This window comes from Aethalodelphis obliquidens, unplaced genomic scaffold, assembly GCF_003676395.1.
Source record: "Aethalodelphis obliquidens isolate GAN/ISIS:26980383/991018 unplaced genomic scaffold, ASM367639v1 scaffold28, whole genome shotgun sequence".
Classification (NCBI taxonomy): Eukaryota; Metazoa; Chordata; class Mammalia; order Artiodactyla; family Delphinidae; genus Aethalodelphis; species Aethalodelphis obliquidens.
The window spans coordinates 1,700,094-1,715,347 of record NW_020837972.1 but is presented as its reverse complement, the minus strand read 5'-3'; the positions used below and the strand labels follow the sequence as shown (position 1 = coordinate 1,715,347).

At 37.1% G+C, this 15,254-nt stretch overlaps 1 protein-coding gene across 13 annotated transcripts in view; it reads left to right on the top strand.

The window, feature by feature from the left end:
* MTMR3 (myotubularin related protein 3) overlaps positions 1-15,254 on the top strand; it is a 147,254-nt gene that overhangs the window by 69,650 nt on the left and 62,350 nt on the right. For all 13 annotated transcript variants that reach the window (XR_003436660.1, XM_027124339.1, XM_027124343.1 and 10 more), the window contains 2 exons: positions 4,960-5,012; positions 14,571-14,656. Coding sequence is in view for 12 of the 13 variants with exons in the window: in XM_027124339.1 (XP_026980140.1) it covers positions 14,654-14,656 (3 nt within the window). In the remaining variant the exon portion in view is untranslated. The remainder of the gene's footprint in view (positions 1-4,959; positions 5,013-14,570; positions 14,657-15,254) is intronic.

Genomic DNA, 15,254 nt, shown 5'->3' with positions numbered 1-15,254 from the left:
TTCTCCCACATTAAAACAAAACAAACCAAAAAAAACTTCTCATAGAATGAACCACACTCTGTACCACTAATGTAGTCACAGAATTATTCAAGATTGATCTTTGGTCATTATCTATTGAAACAGAATTTTACTTGTTAGAGTGAACATTATCATTAATGTTGCTGGTTCAAGAGACTTACTGTTAGTAAAAGACTCTTTGATACAGAAATTTGATTATAACATGGAGTTCATCTGACCGTTTCTGACAACCTACTGGATTTTTGTTTTTCAAGAAGATGGTTGTTTTTTGCTTAGGAAATGATAATATTTTAGCTGCTTATCTGTGTCCTACAGCTGGCAGAGGAATGCAGTACTCTGACCATGAATTTGCGTCTGTATCCCTGAAAACACACAGACCTTACTTAGTGTTTTCAAAAGAGGTAGAAAAGACATGTGGCATCTTTTTAAAAGTTTTTTTTTTTTTTTAATAAATTACCGTGTTTGGAAAACTCACTGAGTTTTCCAGGACACTGACTCAATTTTGTATTTAGTTTCTTTTTACTTTTTTTTTTTGAAACATAGTCCAAATAAGTAGAGGGGGGAAAAGTCCAACTGAGAGCATTCAGCCATACTTTTTATTTTATTTTTTAACATCTTTATTGGAGTATAATTGCTTTACAATGGTGTGTTTCTGCTTTATAACAAAGTGAATCAGCTATATAGCCATACTTTTTGAACTGTCTCTCGGTTTTTATTTTCATTTATAGTTGACTTCAGCAGCAGAAGTTTAGAAAACTTGAGGTTTGGGCTCCTGTACAGGGAGTAAGACCAAACCACAGTAGTTTTACTCAGTTGCTAAATGCTTGAGTTTTGGGTAATACTAGTGATTAAATCATCTCCCCACAATGGAATAATCTCCCCAACATGCCATAGAATCCTAGTTTGGGAAGGTCATATCATCCATCAGATATCCGAAAAGTTACTAGGCATAAATGAGGAAGCACTAAGAAGCTGCCCAAAGTAGTAGCAGTTGTAAAGTCACTTCTTAAAATTTAACATCTCTGAATTACTTTATGACCTCCACACTCAAGTTTTGCTGTCAGTGTTTCTTACTATGCAGTGCATGTGCAAGAAAAGCCATTTCTTTCACATACAGTGAAAATAAAAGATTCCTTTAAAATTACTCAGTGTTGCCTTCTTAAAGTTTTGAACCCTCAATCATTCCTACATTTGAAAGTGAGACAGGGCTGTAAAAAAATACTTCATGGGGTGGGATAGGGAGTGTGGGAGGGAGACACAAGAGGGAGGGGATTTGGGGATATATGTATATGTATAGCTGATTCGCTTTGTTATAAAGCAGAAAGTAACACACCATTGTAAAGCAATTATGCTCCAATAAAGATGTTAAAAAACAAACAAAAACTTCATTGTTCTTTTGAAGTTAAAATGTACCCTAGGCAAAAAAGTGCTGCTTTAGCCACCCTTCCCCACCCTGGACACCGCTCCCCCCCCCCATTTTTAGGAGGCCTGGCCTGAGTCTCTTAAGTTTTTCCTTGTGAATTTGGTTTGACCTAATTAGTTTTTGTAGTTTGGATTCACTTATTATATAAATGGCCCAAATTGGTGTGCCTCTTTGTTGAAGCTGATCTAGTAGGTGGCATACACATGATAACAAACTACTCCATGTAGGTGCCCATTCCTTATTAGCCTTCTCAGGGCCTCCATGCCCTTCTTCTTAATCAGTATCTCATTGTCTTCCAGAAAGACATTGACTGTGCTTTGCAGCTGCACAGTAATATCTAGTATTTTAGTATTTAATAATCAAGTATATTTTTATTCTCTGTAGGGTTTCCTCTTGAAATAGATAAAATTCTATCCATAGTATAATACATGATTGTAAAAAAATTTACCTTTTTCAGATAACTGCCAATTCTTTTTCTTTTCTTTTAACACTATCCCCCAGATGGAACTTAAGGGTGACCATAGTTAACCCTTGCCCCACACAGCTGCCCTGGCTGGCTGTTCATTAGTGCTTTATTTGTTTAAGAATCCCATGTTACTAGACACTTTAGGTAATTGCTTAGATTTAACGTAACCACTTTACATTCTACCTCTTCAAATATATGACCGTTCAAGGTCACCCAAACATAACTGTTCCTACTCTGAGGTGTACATGACTGGTATCACAGGATATCATCTGGCTTCATGAGAAGGTAGCTGGTGGCACCAAAGAGCTTCTTTCAGACTTACTTCTACATGGCCTTTATCTGGCAAATAGCCCTAAGAGGCATGGGCAGGTTTTAAAATTTTGTTGGCAGTGTTTCACAATGGCATACTTGTTTCCAACCAAGTAGATGTTTGGTTGTGGTTAAGAGGAATCATTGCTGGCATTGAAGCAGACCTGCCTGAACATTTTTGTTGAATCTTCCTGTTGTTTGGTCCATGTCTTGGAGCTTTACACCTGTGGAAACTATACACAAACACTTTTGTATTAATGGACTTAGTATCTTTGACAGAATAAATTACCAAGTAATTTCTAAACATGTCAGATGATCCTTGTAGTAGATGTAGTGATTTCTTTGAAGTAAATGTAACACCATCAATTCATTGTTACCACTAGACTTAACCTGTCTCTTGAATTTAATCCCATTTCACCCCTTATTACTGGCTGGACATACATCTACTTGGGAGGCCACCTTTAAAGTCAGGGTATCATATCTGGTGTTGCTTCCTTGGAATCTACCCTTCATTTCTTAACAATACCATTCTTTTTCTACTCACCACAGGCCTTAGAATTTTGCAGTTATCTTTGACAACATGGTCTGCCCCCTTTTTTCCATTCCTAATCAACTACCAAGCTCAGGCAATTAATGCTTTCACTCATTTTGGTGTCTTCTTCTGCATTTTTACTATGGTTGAGATATTGGGCCCTTAGCAGTTCATATCTGCACTACTAGTCTAGGAACATCCTAAGTGACTTTTCCCCTCCAGACCATCCTACTTCCTGCTTTTTAATACTACCATTTTCATGTTGTTATTCTCCTGCTCATAAAGCTTTTGGTTTAGTGCCATCGAATGAAATCTAGCTTCCTTAGCTTGGCATTCAAGGCCCACAGTGTGTCCTGTCTTTTTAGTCTTATTTTCCTGAACATGATTGGTATTCTGACCTATTCTTTATTTCTCAAAAATGTGCTTTCTTCCCACTGTGGTATTAATAGCCATCCTTACTTGGCTTCCATCCCCTCTTTCTCTTTATTTAAATTCCACCTAATCTGTAGGACTCAAGTTGAAGTTTTCCACCTCCTGTGAAACTTCCCTGGGTTGTCTCTCCTCTGAACTCTGAGTACTTGCATGTCATTGGACAGTTAACCTTGTAGTACTCTGATACTTCTTGGGTTACAATGAACTATGTCTCATTATTTTTTGCATTTAATACTTAAGTGGAATGTACCTTCATATATATTGTTTTATCTGGTTGGGTTTTTTTTGTTTTTTGTTTTTGTTTTTGCGGTACGCGGGCCTCTCACTGTTGGTGGCCTCTCCCATTGCGGAGCACAGGCTCCGGACGCGCAGGCTTAGCGGCCATGGCTTACGGGCCCAGCCGCTCCGCGGCATGTGGGATCCTCCCGGACTGGGGCACGAACTGGCGTCCCCTGAATCAGCAGGCGAACTCTCAACCACTGCGCCACCATGGAAGCCCTATCTGGTTGTCTTTTTTTTTTTTTAATAGCTAAGGACAAAGAGACCCAGCATCTGTTCTTTTTAACAAATGTTTTCTTATTATCCTAAATAAAATTCATAGATGATATAATGTACCTACAGATGTAGTTTTTAAAAAATCAATAACCTTACTATAGTATAAAGGAAAAATGAAAAAAACTTGTAACTTGTATTTCAGGTTTCAAATACTCAGCAAAAATTATACTCTAGAAAGAAAAGTTCTTACAGATTTAAAACCCCTGAACTTTCCTGCTATACTGTGTTGTACCTCCTTAAACAACTTAACAGGACCAATCTTGATACTAATATGATTTGTATCTGAAGTTGCAAGTTATGAATAGCCTTAGTTCCTTTCCCATACAGCATGTGGTCAGTACAGCCCAGCCTGTATTAAACTAAAATTAACTTTTACAAAATTTAAATTAAAAGTTACTGGGAGACAAAAATAACTACTTGTAAAGTGGTTAAAACACTTTATTATTACATGTTTAGCCTCCTCTTATATGGTTCTTACTTGTTTAAAAAATGGTTCCAGAGGTTATGGCAATAATGTGATATGTTGACTGACTCTTTAATTTTAGGACTTTGATATTTTGTACAGTCCTGTTCATATATGTGACTTTATGTCACATAAACAGCTCAAAAGGATGAGTTGCCTGCCAATACTGAGAGAAGTCTTTACAAAGGAATCAGGTTGATAAGGTCTTTTATCTCTAAAGATCAGATTGTTGCCTAGTTGTGACAAGAATTCTTTGTGTTTAGACTATACTCCTGCCTCTCTGATTTTTTTCTTACACAAAAAAGACCCCTTGATAGAAGCCAATTATGTGTACAAATTAAACTACCAAGTCCAAACCTAGATCTCCTGTGATCTTCTTAGTTGTTTAAAGTACTTGTTCCTAGTTGTTTAAAGTACTTGTTCCTTTAGTGGCAAAGGTTTACCTGAGAAGCCATCAGAAATGATGCTAGATTGATAGAGAAAAACTCTTAAAGAGGAGTATTTATAGATTCTTGGAAAGTTCTATCTGTGCAATTCTGTAGTTTCTAAAAGCATGCTAAGGCCTGACTTGGCCCGTTTTGCACAATTAAACATTCTAAAACCTGTGGTTGACTAAATAGTTCACATTGTAACAATTTAAAAAATAATGTATTGTCATCGCATTCTAACTTGTAGAGAAAAGTCTTGTGGGGAGATCTAAGTGGCTTAACTTGATACTTAGGATATTTGTCATTGTAAAACTACTGGTTTTTCTTTTGCAGATTTTCTTGTGAAACGTTCCAGTAGAAAAAGTTCTTGGGACAAACTTCATTTGGTAAGTTTGTCCCCCTACCTCCTGCCCCCTACTATACTCTCTGCTGTTCTGAGGCAGCAAAAGGTAATTTATAGATGAATTTTGGGGGCCTGTTTTGTCTGTGGACATAATTATTTAGGTGAACCCTTGTATGTTCACTTTAATGTTAAATCTCAATATTTGGTGGTTTGGTTTTTTTTTCCCATTAGGACTCCAGCCAGATTACTTTTCCCATATATAATTGTGCCATAGTATAATATACTGTGCCTAGAAACTTGTATTTAAGTTGAGATTAAATGAGTTGTGGCCCTAATCTTTTGTTTAAAATAGTTCTTAACATGATGTTCTTTTAAATTGAAACTTGGTTCTTATTTTGAGTTTTCTTAAATTGTTAAATTTGTGTGAAAATCGAGGCCTCATTACTAGCATTAATGGTACCAATGTGACGTTCAACTAGAAAATAACTTCTAAAAAATTTGTTAGTCCTGCCCCCAGTGTGGATGTTAACCCCTGTCCTGTCCTTTTTTTCATAGACCTTTATGGATCTGTTATTACCTAAGTCTTTATTACTGCCTCTTTTTTCTGCCATCTGTTTAATGGAGGAAATTATTATCTAAGTTTATTGAAAAGAGAAGTTGCTGTTTTGGTTTTAAGTTTCTGTATCCAAATCATTCCCTTGTTCCAGAACCTTTAGCTTGGCATTGCCTCCAGATTAAGGATCAAGCTCCTTAGCATGGCATTTTAGGCTCTTTATAAGTGAGCTTTAAGCACATCTACTGCAACTAGGCACTCACTTCCTCCATACATCTAGAAAGTCTTGCTGTAGCCAACCTGACCTACTTACTGTCCCTCAAATACTGTCCAATATCTTGCCTTTTTTTTTGGCAAGATATTTGCTTGTGCTGGTATTCTTTGCTTGTGCTGTTCCTTTACCCTCTTTGTCTCAAAATCTGTCTGGTTCAGCCATTAAAAGTGCGAGTGTTCCACAAAGCCTTACTTGAGTGCCCAGTTCAGAGTCCATTTCTCTGTCTTTTGCATCTCCATGATATTATATTTCTACATCTGTTATCACACTCTGCCTTATTAGTTATGTTTGTCACCCCACAGGATTGTGAACATCTTGAAGGCAAGAACTATCTTCATGTTTGAATTTTCAGATCACACAAACGTTCCCTGAGTCCTGGGATACTAGTGTCTTCTCAGTATAATTTCATTTTAATTAGGATTTTTGTTTTTGTTGTGTGTGTTTGGTTAAGAATAAGGGAGAAGAATTAGATTCTTTTATTCTAGTAGAGAAGAATTAGATTCTTTTGTTCTAGTAGAGATTAGTTATCATCTTGTTGATTCAGGGTACTGTTTTTTTCCTTTCTATATAGGAAGGACTTATATAGTACATATAATGTGTCCTTGTAGTCCAAGTTGCTCAGTATCTCACTTGGCTGAGTTATTGTTGGCAAGTGTGAGTTTTAGTTACTGATTAAGGAATTGAGTAATTTCTTGTTAACAGGTGCCTGAAAGAATGAGATTCCATGTTAAATAGGAAGATAAATGTCTTACTTCGGTAAAGATTTCTCAGAAGTCACATTCTGAGACTGACACTGGAGACCAGTGAAGCCTGCAGATCCCAACTGTCAAATTCTCATACATACATTAAGAAAAGAGAAATCATTTGACTGCTTCAAATAAGAATTTTACCCTTCATTTGGCCTAGCAGGGTGCATATTAGACCTTTGGAGAGGAAATGTAATCCTAATGTATTACTTGACTCTGCAGTGTTTAATTTTTTAAAAATTTATTTATTTATTTTTTGGCTGCGTTGGGTGGGTCTTCGTTGCTGTGCACAGGCTTTCTTTAGTTCTGTTAGGCGGGGGCTACTCTTCGTTGCCGTGTGCAGGCTTCTCATTTCGGTGGCTTCTCTTGTTGCGGAGCACCGGCTCTAGGCACCCGGGCTCAGTAGTTGTGGCGCACGGGCTTAGTTGCTCCATGGCATGTGGGATCTTCCCGGACCAGGGCTGGAACCCGTGTCCCTTGCATTGGCAGGTGGATTCTTAACCACCGTGCCACCAGGGAAGCCTGATGTTAGATTATTAAATTAATTTTGATACCAGGAAACATATTATTGGAATTAATATAATGTGGGTTCCAAATTAAAAGACTAAAGAGAGATGACAACTAGATCCAATGTGATCCTAGACTGGATCCTTTTATAGAGGGGGGAGGAAATCTCTGTAAAGGATATGATTGGTTGACCAAATTGGAATATAAAAAGTAGATTAAAGTACTATATCAGTGTCAAGTTTCCTGAATTTGAAAGCTAGTTCTGTGGTTATATAAGAGATTAATTTTGTTCTTATAAAGTATATATTGAAGTAGTAAGGGGTAAAGAAGTAGCATGACTTGCCTTAAAGGTCCCAAAGGTCATAGAGTTTAGTGAATGGCAGACTCAGGACTCCTGTCTCTTCTGCCCTCAGAACCATTGCTTTACATCCCTGATTTTTTTTTTTGATGGCTTTATCTTCACACTCTGTCTTAGGTCAAGTGAAAAGCTTTTATGTAATATTACTTTGAATTTCCTTTTTAAAAATGTCTTTGTAGAAAAGTTTATTTTTCTAATTACAAGGGTAAAGTAATTCTAAAAGTGTAAAAACAAAGTCCCTATTCCCACTTTCTTCCTTAGAGTGGTAACCATTGTTAACAATCATTATATCATTTTTCTGTACATGTACAAACGTTTCTGGATTAATACAAATAATGCTTATGCGTATTTTTATTTTAACCTTTCAAATTACAGAACATTAGAACTTCTACCAAGTTGATAACTGAGTTAGTGAATTATAGTTTCATAAATGGAATTAGTATGTGTAGTCTTTGGCAATAATGATCTCCCCCACCAAGTGTGTATCTTTTTCACCTAGTAAATTTATTTTTAAGAATCAGGGCTGCAGAAATAGTGACTTGTGCAGAGATATGGGCAAGGATGGTTATTGTGGCTATTTTGATTGTAATAGAAAAGTGAAAATAACCTAAATGTCCCAGTAATTGATGAATTAGTAGGTTATGGTGTATCGGAATATAATGGAATACTGAACTGCCATGTTGAAAGTATGTAGTGACACAGGAAGGATTTGGTACATTGAGGGAAAATGTGCAGAACAATGAATACAGTATGATCCTCCCCCCTCATTTTTCGGGGGTAGATTATGTATGTCTTTGTATATGAATAAAGTGTCCTGGACAGAATTATAAAATATTAACAGTAGTTGTTATTACGTGTAGTTGAAGCGAAGGGCAGCAAAGAACGAGAATGGAAGTTCTACTTATTTACTTAAAAAATAACAGATTTGAGATATAATTCATATATTATACTATACATTTGACCCATTAACGTATACAGTTCAGTGGCTCAGTATATTCATTGTGCTGTGCAACCATCACTGCAGTCAATTTTAGAACATTTTATTACTTCAGAAAGAAGCTCTCCCTACCCTTTAGCTATCACCCTCCCTTACCTTCCACCTCTCCCAGATCTAAGCAGCTACTAATCCACTTCCTATCTCTATTAATTTCCCTGTTCCATTTCTGTCAAGTATGATATGTGGACTTTTGTGACCGGCTTCTTTTACTTGGTATAATGTATTCAAGGTTCAACTATATTGAAGCATGTATCAGTACTTCGTTCCTTTTAATTGGCTGATTAATACTCCATTTTGGGATATACAACATTTTGTTTATCCATTCATCTGTCAGTGGACATTTGGGTTGTTTCTGTCTTTTGACTATCTTGAATAATGCTGCTATAAACATGTGTATATGAATTTTTCTGTAGATATGTTTTTGTCTCTTAGACAAAATTCTATTCTCTTTAGGAGTGGAATTGCTGGGTCAGGTGGTAGCTCTATGTTTAATCGTTTGAGGAACTGCTAGGCTGTTTTCCAAGGAGGCTGAACCATTTTACACTCCCACAAGCAGTATCTGGGGACAGTTGCTTACTTTTTACACCTGTATTTTAAATTTTCTTAGAAGCAGCATGCATTACTATTACAACTAAAAAATTAAGAAGTGTTAAACTACTTCTCTTAGGCTAACAGTAATGACTCAATTTCTTCCTTTTGGTGCTAGTATAATTACCATTATGGAACGCAAGTTTTGCAAGTCAGTTATTGACTATTTTTTAATGATTGGCTATATCTGCTCTTTGTAGTATTAATATTATAAGGACCTCCAGCAGCTTCGTGATTCATATTGGTTGCAGAGTTACCCATGATCTTGGCTTTTTCTTATGAACTTGGAATTCCTATAGAAGGTTTACCTTTCCTCAGATGTTTAAAGCAGCACCTCTTATTTTGAACTATGTTATCTGTTTTCTTATCTCCCCTCTTGCACTATAAATTCTTTAATCTTCCTTAGCCCCCACATCTAGGCCTTTACCTATTACTGTCAGTTATACTCTAAAATAACTTATATCCTTATGCTTTTATTCCATCTGTACTGCCTTCATTCTAGATCAAGCCACCATTTTCCTCCCTGTAATTGTCTCCTGATTCTCTTTGTTCTTTTTGTTCTCTAATCCATTCACCACACAGTAATCAGAATTATTTAAAAATCAAATCATATCACTCGGCTGTTTAAAATCTGTCAATGAATTTTTGACACTTGGAATATAATCTGTTGCCCTTGGAATATAATTTATACTCCTTACTATCTACATTATCCTCTTGTACATTTCTCCATCTTCAAGTTGGGCCACTCTTCTTTCTGACTCAGTACATTTTAGCTATACTGGCTTCCTCTTTTTAATCCTTCAGAAATGCCAAAGTCTTTTCCTTGTCAGGAACCCATGTTGTTTTCTGTGCCAGAAACTGGCCTTGCTGCACAGAGAGGCCTTTTCTGACCACCTTACCTAAAGTAGGACTCCCATACCCCCACCCTCTCAGTCTCTGTCTCAGCATCCTGTTTGTTTCCTTTATCACATTGAGCACAATTTGTAATTATAATTATTTGTTTCTATCTTCCACACTGGGATATGAGCTCCTTAGTGCAGGAACCAGCACAGTGTCATAGTGTTTGACACGTAGTTAGTTCTCAGGTAATTGTTGATTGACCAAAGTGCAGCACACCATTTTACAGTCTTTATTTGGTGTAGAAATGGAAGACATCAGGGGCTTCCCTGGTGGTCCAGTGGCTAATAAGATTCTGCACTCCCAGTACAGGGGGCCTGGGTTCAATCCCTGGTTGGGGAGCTAAGATCCCACATGCCTTGTGGCCAAAAAACCAAAACATAAAACAGAAGCAATATTGTAATAAATTCAATAAAGACTTTAAGAATGGTCCACATCAAAAAAATAAAAACTTTGTGAAAATTTCAAATGTATAAAAGTAGAGAAAATAGGTTAATCTCCATTTACTTATCTCATTGGGCTTCAAAAGCTATCAACTCATGGGCCCATCCCGTTTCATAGATATATACTCCTATTCATTCTGTCTATTCCATGATACATTACTTCATGTGTACATATTTCAATTGTATATCTAAAAGAAACTTCTAAAAAGTCATAACCACAGAAACCTCCTAACCACTGTGACATTGTCAGTTATACAGAAAATTAATAAATAACATCAAATATTATATGGGCAGATTTCCCTAAATGTCTCAAATTATTTTTATACTTTGAATTAGGATCCAAGCAAAGTCCATATATTGCAGTTGGTTGACATGTCACTTACATCTCTTTTTTAATCTGAGTTTTCCTTTGATCTCTTCTGTCTTGCAGTTTAAAGAATTGGGGTTATTTTTATATTTTTATAGGTTTCTCTAGACTAGATCTATGTTCATCCTATATTTCATTAGCAGTTGTAGAAAGATGATACTTACTTGTGTCTTTCCTTGTTTGTGTATTAGGTGAAATACTACCCCCATCAACTACTTGGTTGTACAGAGGTTCAGTTTATATAGGAAAAGCAAGATAAATACTAATTCTTTGCCTTTATTTACCAGTTTCAAAAATAAGAAGTTGCTTACTTAGCATCCTGCAGTGGTGACCAATGAAAGGGAAAGAGAGAGAAATATTATGAACTTATAATTAAACATATTGAAATTCAATACATAGCCCTTATTTTTGCTCAAATTATTCAATTTTCACCAGTGATTCTGTTTAGATTGGCTCTGGAGTCCTTTTGATATACCCTTAGTAGTCTTTGATAGTTTCCTTGCTTTCCAATTTAATGTTCCAGGATGAACTTACACATTTTCTGTTCTAGACCTGTAATTGGCTATTTCTCAGGAGCTTTGTTGGCTCCTTTTGAAGTGAGAATTAATATTTAGATACCATGGTCTACATGCTTAGAATGCTCATTGCTGCTGGGTCAGTTCCATAACTTTTTTGCAGTAGGATTATTTTTAGTATTTCATGAGGAGTTTGATTATATTCATACTCCTCACCTACACATCACATAAAACTTACCCTTTAAAAGCATACAGTTCAGGAGTTTTAGTATGTTGTGCTAAACCACCACTTATCTGTTTTCTGTCTCTACCTAGATTTAAAATTCTGGGCAATTCATATAAATGAAATTGTACAATATGGTATTTTGTGCCTGGCTTCTTTCAGTTAGTATTATGTTTTCAGTGTTCATCCGTATTGTATCATGTGTCAGTATTTTAGTCTTTTTTTATTGCTGGATAATGTTCCATTGTGTGGATATACCACATTTTATTCTTTCATCGTTTGATGGACATTTGGGTTGTTTCTGCTTCTTGGCTATTATGAAAAATGCTGTGAACATTAACACACAAGTTTTTGTGTGGATATGTTTTCAGGTGTCTTGGGTATATACCCAGGAATGGAGTTAATGACTCATATGGTGAATTTTAAAGGAACTGCTAAACCATTTTCTACAGCAGTGCATGAAGGTTTCAAGTTCTCCACGTTCCACTACCTTTTTTATGTTCATTTCTTCATCACTGGAGTTGCACTTTGTTATGTGTTTTGAAAAACTACAAATCCACTTCTATTTGAGTTATTTAAAATATAGCAGTTTGAATATGTATATGGTACTGTCATTAGACATTTAATTCTAAAACACAAATATCTTTTGCACAACATTAGGGCAGTTTAAAAATAAAATTCATCCAGTAGGTGTTTCTTTTTAAAGTGATCTTTAAGAGATTTTTTTCTAATAAGTTCATACCCTCAGGAATAATTTCTTTGCCTTTCCTCCTTTCCTTTTTAATTAATTCCAACAGGTGGCCTCTTTACATACCCTTGCCACCTCATCTAAAACAGCAGTTCTTTGTTACTCATCTCTAAACCCTGCTTTATTTTCTTTGTAACACTTACCAGCTACCTAATATAAACATATCTATCTATTTGTTTCTAGTGGGGAAGGCAGGCAGTAAAATTTTTATTTTATTTCATTTTTTAAATTTATTTTTGGCTGCGTTGGGTCTTCGTTGCTGTGTGCGGGCTTTCTCTAGTTGAGATGAGCGGCGCTAGTCTTTTTGTGGTGCACAGGCTTCTCATCGTGGTGGCTTCTCTTGTTGCGGAGCACAGGCTCTAGACGTGCAGGCTTCAGTAGTTGCAGCATGTGGGCTCAGTAGTTGTGGCGCATGGGCTTAGTTGCTCCGCATCATGTGGGATCTTCCCGGACTAGGGATCGAACCCGTGTCCCCTGCACTGGCAGGCAGATTCTTTTATTTATTTATTTATTTAGGCTGCATTGGGTCTTCGTTGGTACACGCGGGCCCCCTCCAGCTGCGGCGAGCAGGGGCCACCCTGCGCCGTGGTGTGCGGGCTTCTCACTGCAGTGGTCTCTCTTGCCGCAAAGTGCGGGCTCTAGGCGCATGGGTCTCAGCAGCTGTGGTGCAAGGACCCAGCTGCCCCAAGGCACGTGGGAGCTTCCCAGACCAGGGATCGAACCCGTGTCCCCTGCAATGGCAGGTGGACTCTCAACCACTGCACCATCAGCGAAGTCCCAGGCATTAAAATTAAACACCGTGACTTTTTGGTTACAGTTGTCTCCCCTAGATCTAGAGCAGTGCTTGGGTTATACTAGGTGTTGAATAATTATTTATTGAAATGAATGAATAAATGAGAATTTTATGCTAATCTCTGTTCTTGAGCTAGGTTATATCACAAAGACTTGTTTTAGGTTTGAATAATGGTAAGAATGATGACTCTGACTTGATTTGTTACTAAACCACTTGGTTCTTCCTCATCCTTCTAGCCTCTGAACAATGGAGTACTCCAAACCACCACTTGGTCCTCTTAGTTTCTCCATCTGTACTTGCCCCGGAATTTACTAGCTTTAATGCCATCCACACCGTTATGGCTCCCACATTTATGTTACTATCTCTAGCTTCCATCTTCTTCATCTCCAGGCTAGTTTGTTCAGCTTTTACTTGGTGTCTTCAACGGGATATCTGATAGGCATCTCAAATATAACGTGTCTAAAACGGAACCTTTGATTCCCTGTTTCCCCTCCTGTACCTCTGCACAGAGTGGGTAATCCATTTTTCTTAATGTTTTCCCTCATCAGTAAGTGGGAAATCCTTGCTTCTAGATGCTGAAGCCAGGAAGTGTGACTTCTTTTATTTAATGAATTAGCTCAAATCCTGTGGGTGGTAATTTCAAAATATATCCAGAATCCAGCAGTGTCTCAACCATTTCCATCACTACTTCTTACGGTGATTATTTCCTTCTGACAGGTCTTCCTGTTTCCTCCTATGCTCCCTCTGTTCCCGCCCTATAGCCAGAGCCATCCTTTAAGTCACCTCATGTCACTCCTTTGTTGATAACTGCACAAGGCTCCACATGTTCTGGGCCCTGCTACTTCTTTGATGTCCTCTGTTCCCTCACTTTCACTGCTCACAAAGAGTTTACTTTGAATATTGAATCCCAGACTGCCTAAAATATCCTATATTCATGGAAGTTCAGTGAACTAGAAATGCTGGCTTTGCATGAAATGTATTTTTTTTTAAAAAGCTACTTATTAGAGATGATAGTGTTCTTACTAGCCTGTCTTTGAGTTTCTTGTTAGGTATTCCTCCCCCACTCTTATAGTTGTTTCTGAAAACCAGGTAAAGGTATTAGTGCAGTTTATGTGACTTTTCAGTGAGCACAGGATATTGGGGCAAAAGGCAGTTTTTTCATATTTTTTTTACTAAGCCAGTTTGGTTCCCACAGATGGGGAGATCCACTTTGAATTTACAGATAACCACAAAAACATACTGTAATATTACAAGAATGTTGTTTTTGCATTTGCAGGTTAGTTTTAGTTATTGCTTTATTATTTTCATCTAAGGTTTATAATATTTTTTGTATTGCTATCAACATTAAGAACATGAGCATTTGCTACTTTTTTGCTCAAATAGTTTATGACCAGGAGGATTTTCACAAGGGAGTTAAGGAGTTTGGATTTGACTAGTGGGGATTGGCTGGGTGATATTCAGCTTTTCCTTGGCTGACTGGTCAGGTCTTTAGGTCCTTGTATATGCAGTTTCTTTAATTAGGGTATGGCCAAACGGGGCGGGGGTGTGTGTGGGAATTGCCAATTTTGTCCTTTTTTTTTTTCTTTTTCAAGATCCAGGCATAAACGAAAGAAAAGCCTTGCCAAGATACGGAAGAAAGGACGGGGATCTCTCCTCCTAATCTGGGCCTCCTGTCATGGTAAGTACAGAGAAATAACAAGAAAATTGAACTTGAACTCTGTCCTGACAATTAAGTGAATACTAATAAGTTCAGTTACCCATTTTTGTTATTGTGAGAAATCATTTCACTTTTTCTTTCCCAGAACTCTCTTGTCTATTTTCTTTTATTGTTTACTTATTAGTAATAATTTTAGAATATTCTAGTGTCTTAGAGCAGTTTTGCTTCTATTAACTTTAATCCTGTGAGTTAGATATTGTCTCTTTTCAGTAAGATAGTAAATGGAGTCAAGACTAAAACCCATGTTTCTTGGACTACAGGGTTCTTATTCCTTTTCTAGGAAGGAAGGTATCATGAAAAGCTTTTCTCTGTGTGTGTGTGCGCGCGTGCGCACGCGCGCATGTGTGTGTTTTGTGTGTAGGAGAATTTATGGTCATACACATATTCTTTATGAATTTACCTTTCTGGATAGAAGCAATTCCCTGTCTTTCCTGTCCTGTCTCTTTAAGGCATTATTTTTATCCCAGAGAAGATGAAGTAGCTCAGCACACTCCCTACCTACCTACGTCTTTGACTAAAATGAGTGTATTTCAGTGACTTGTGGGCTATTTAGGACCCA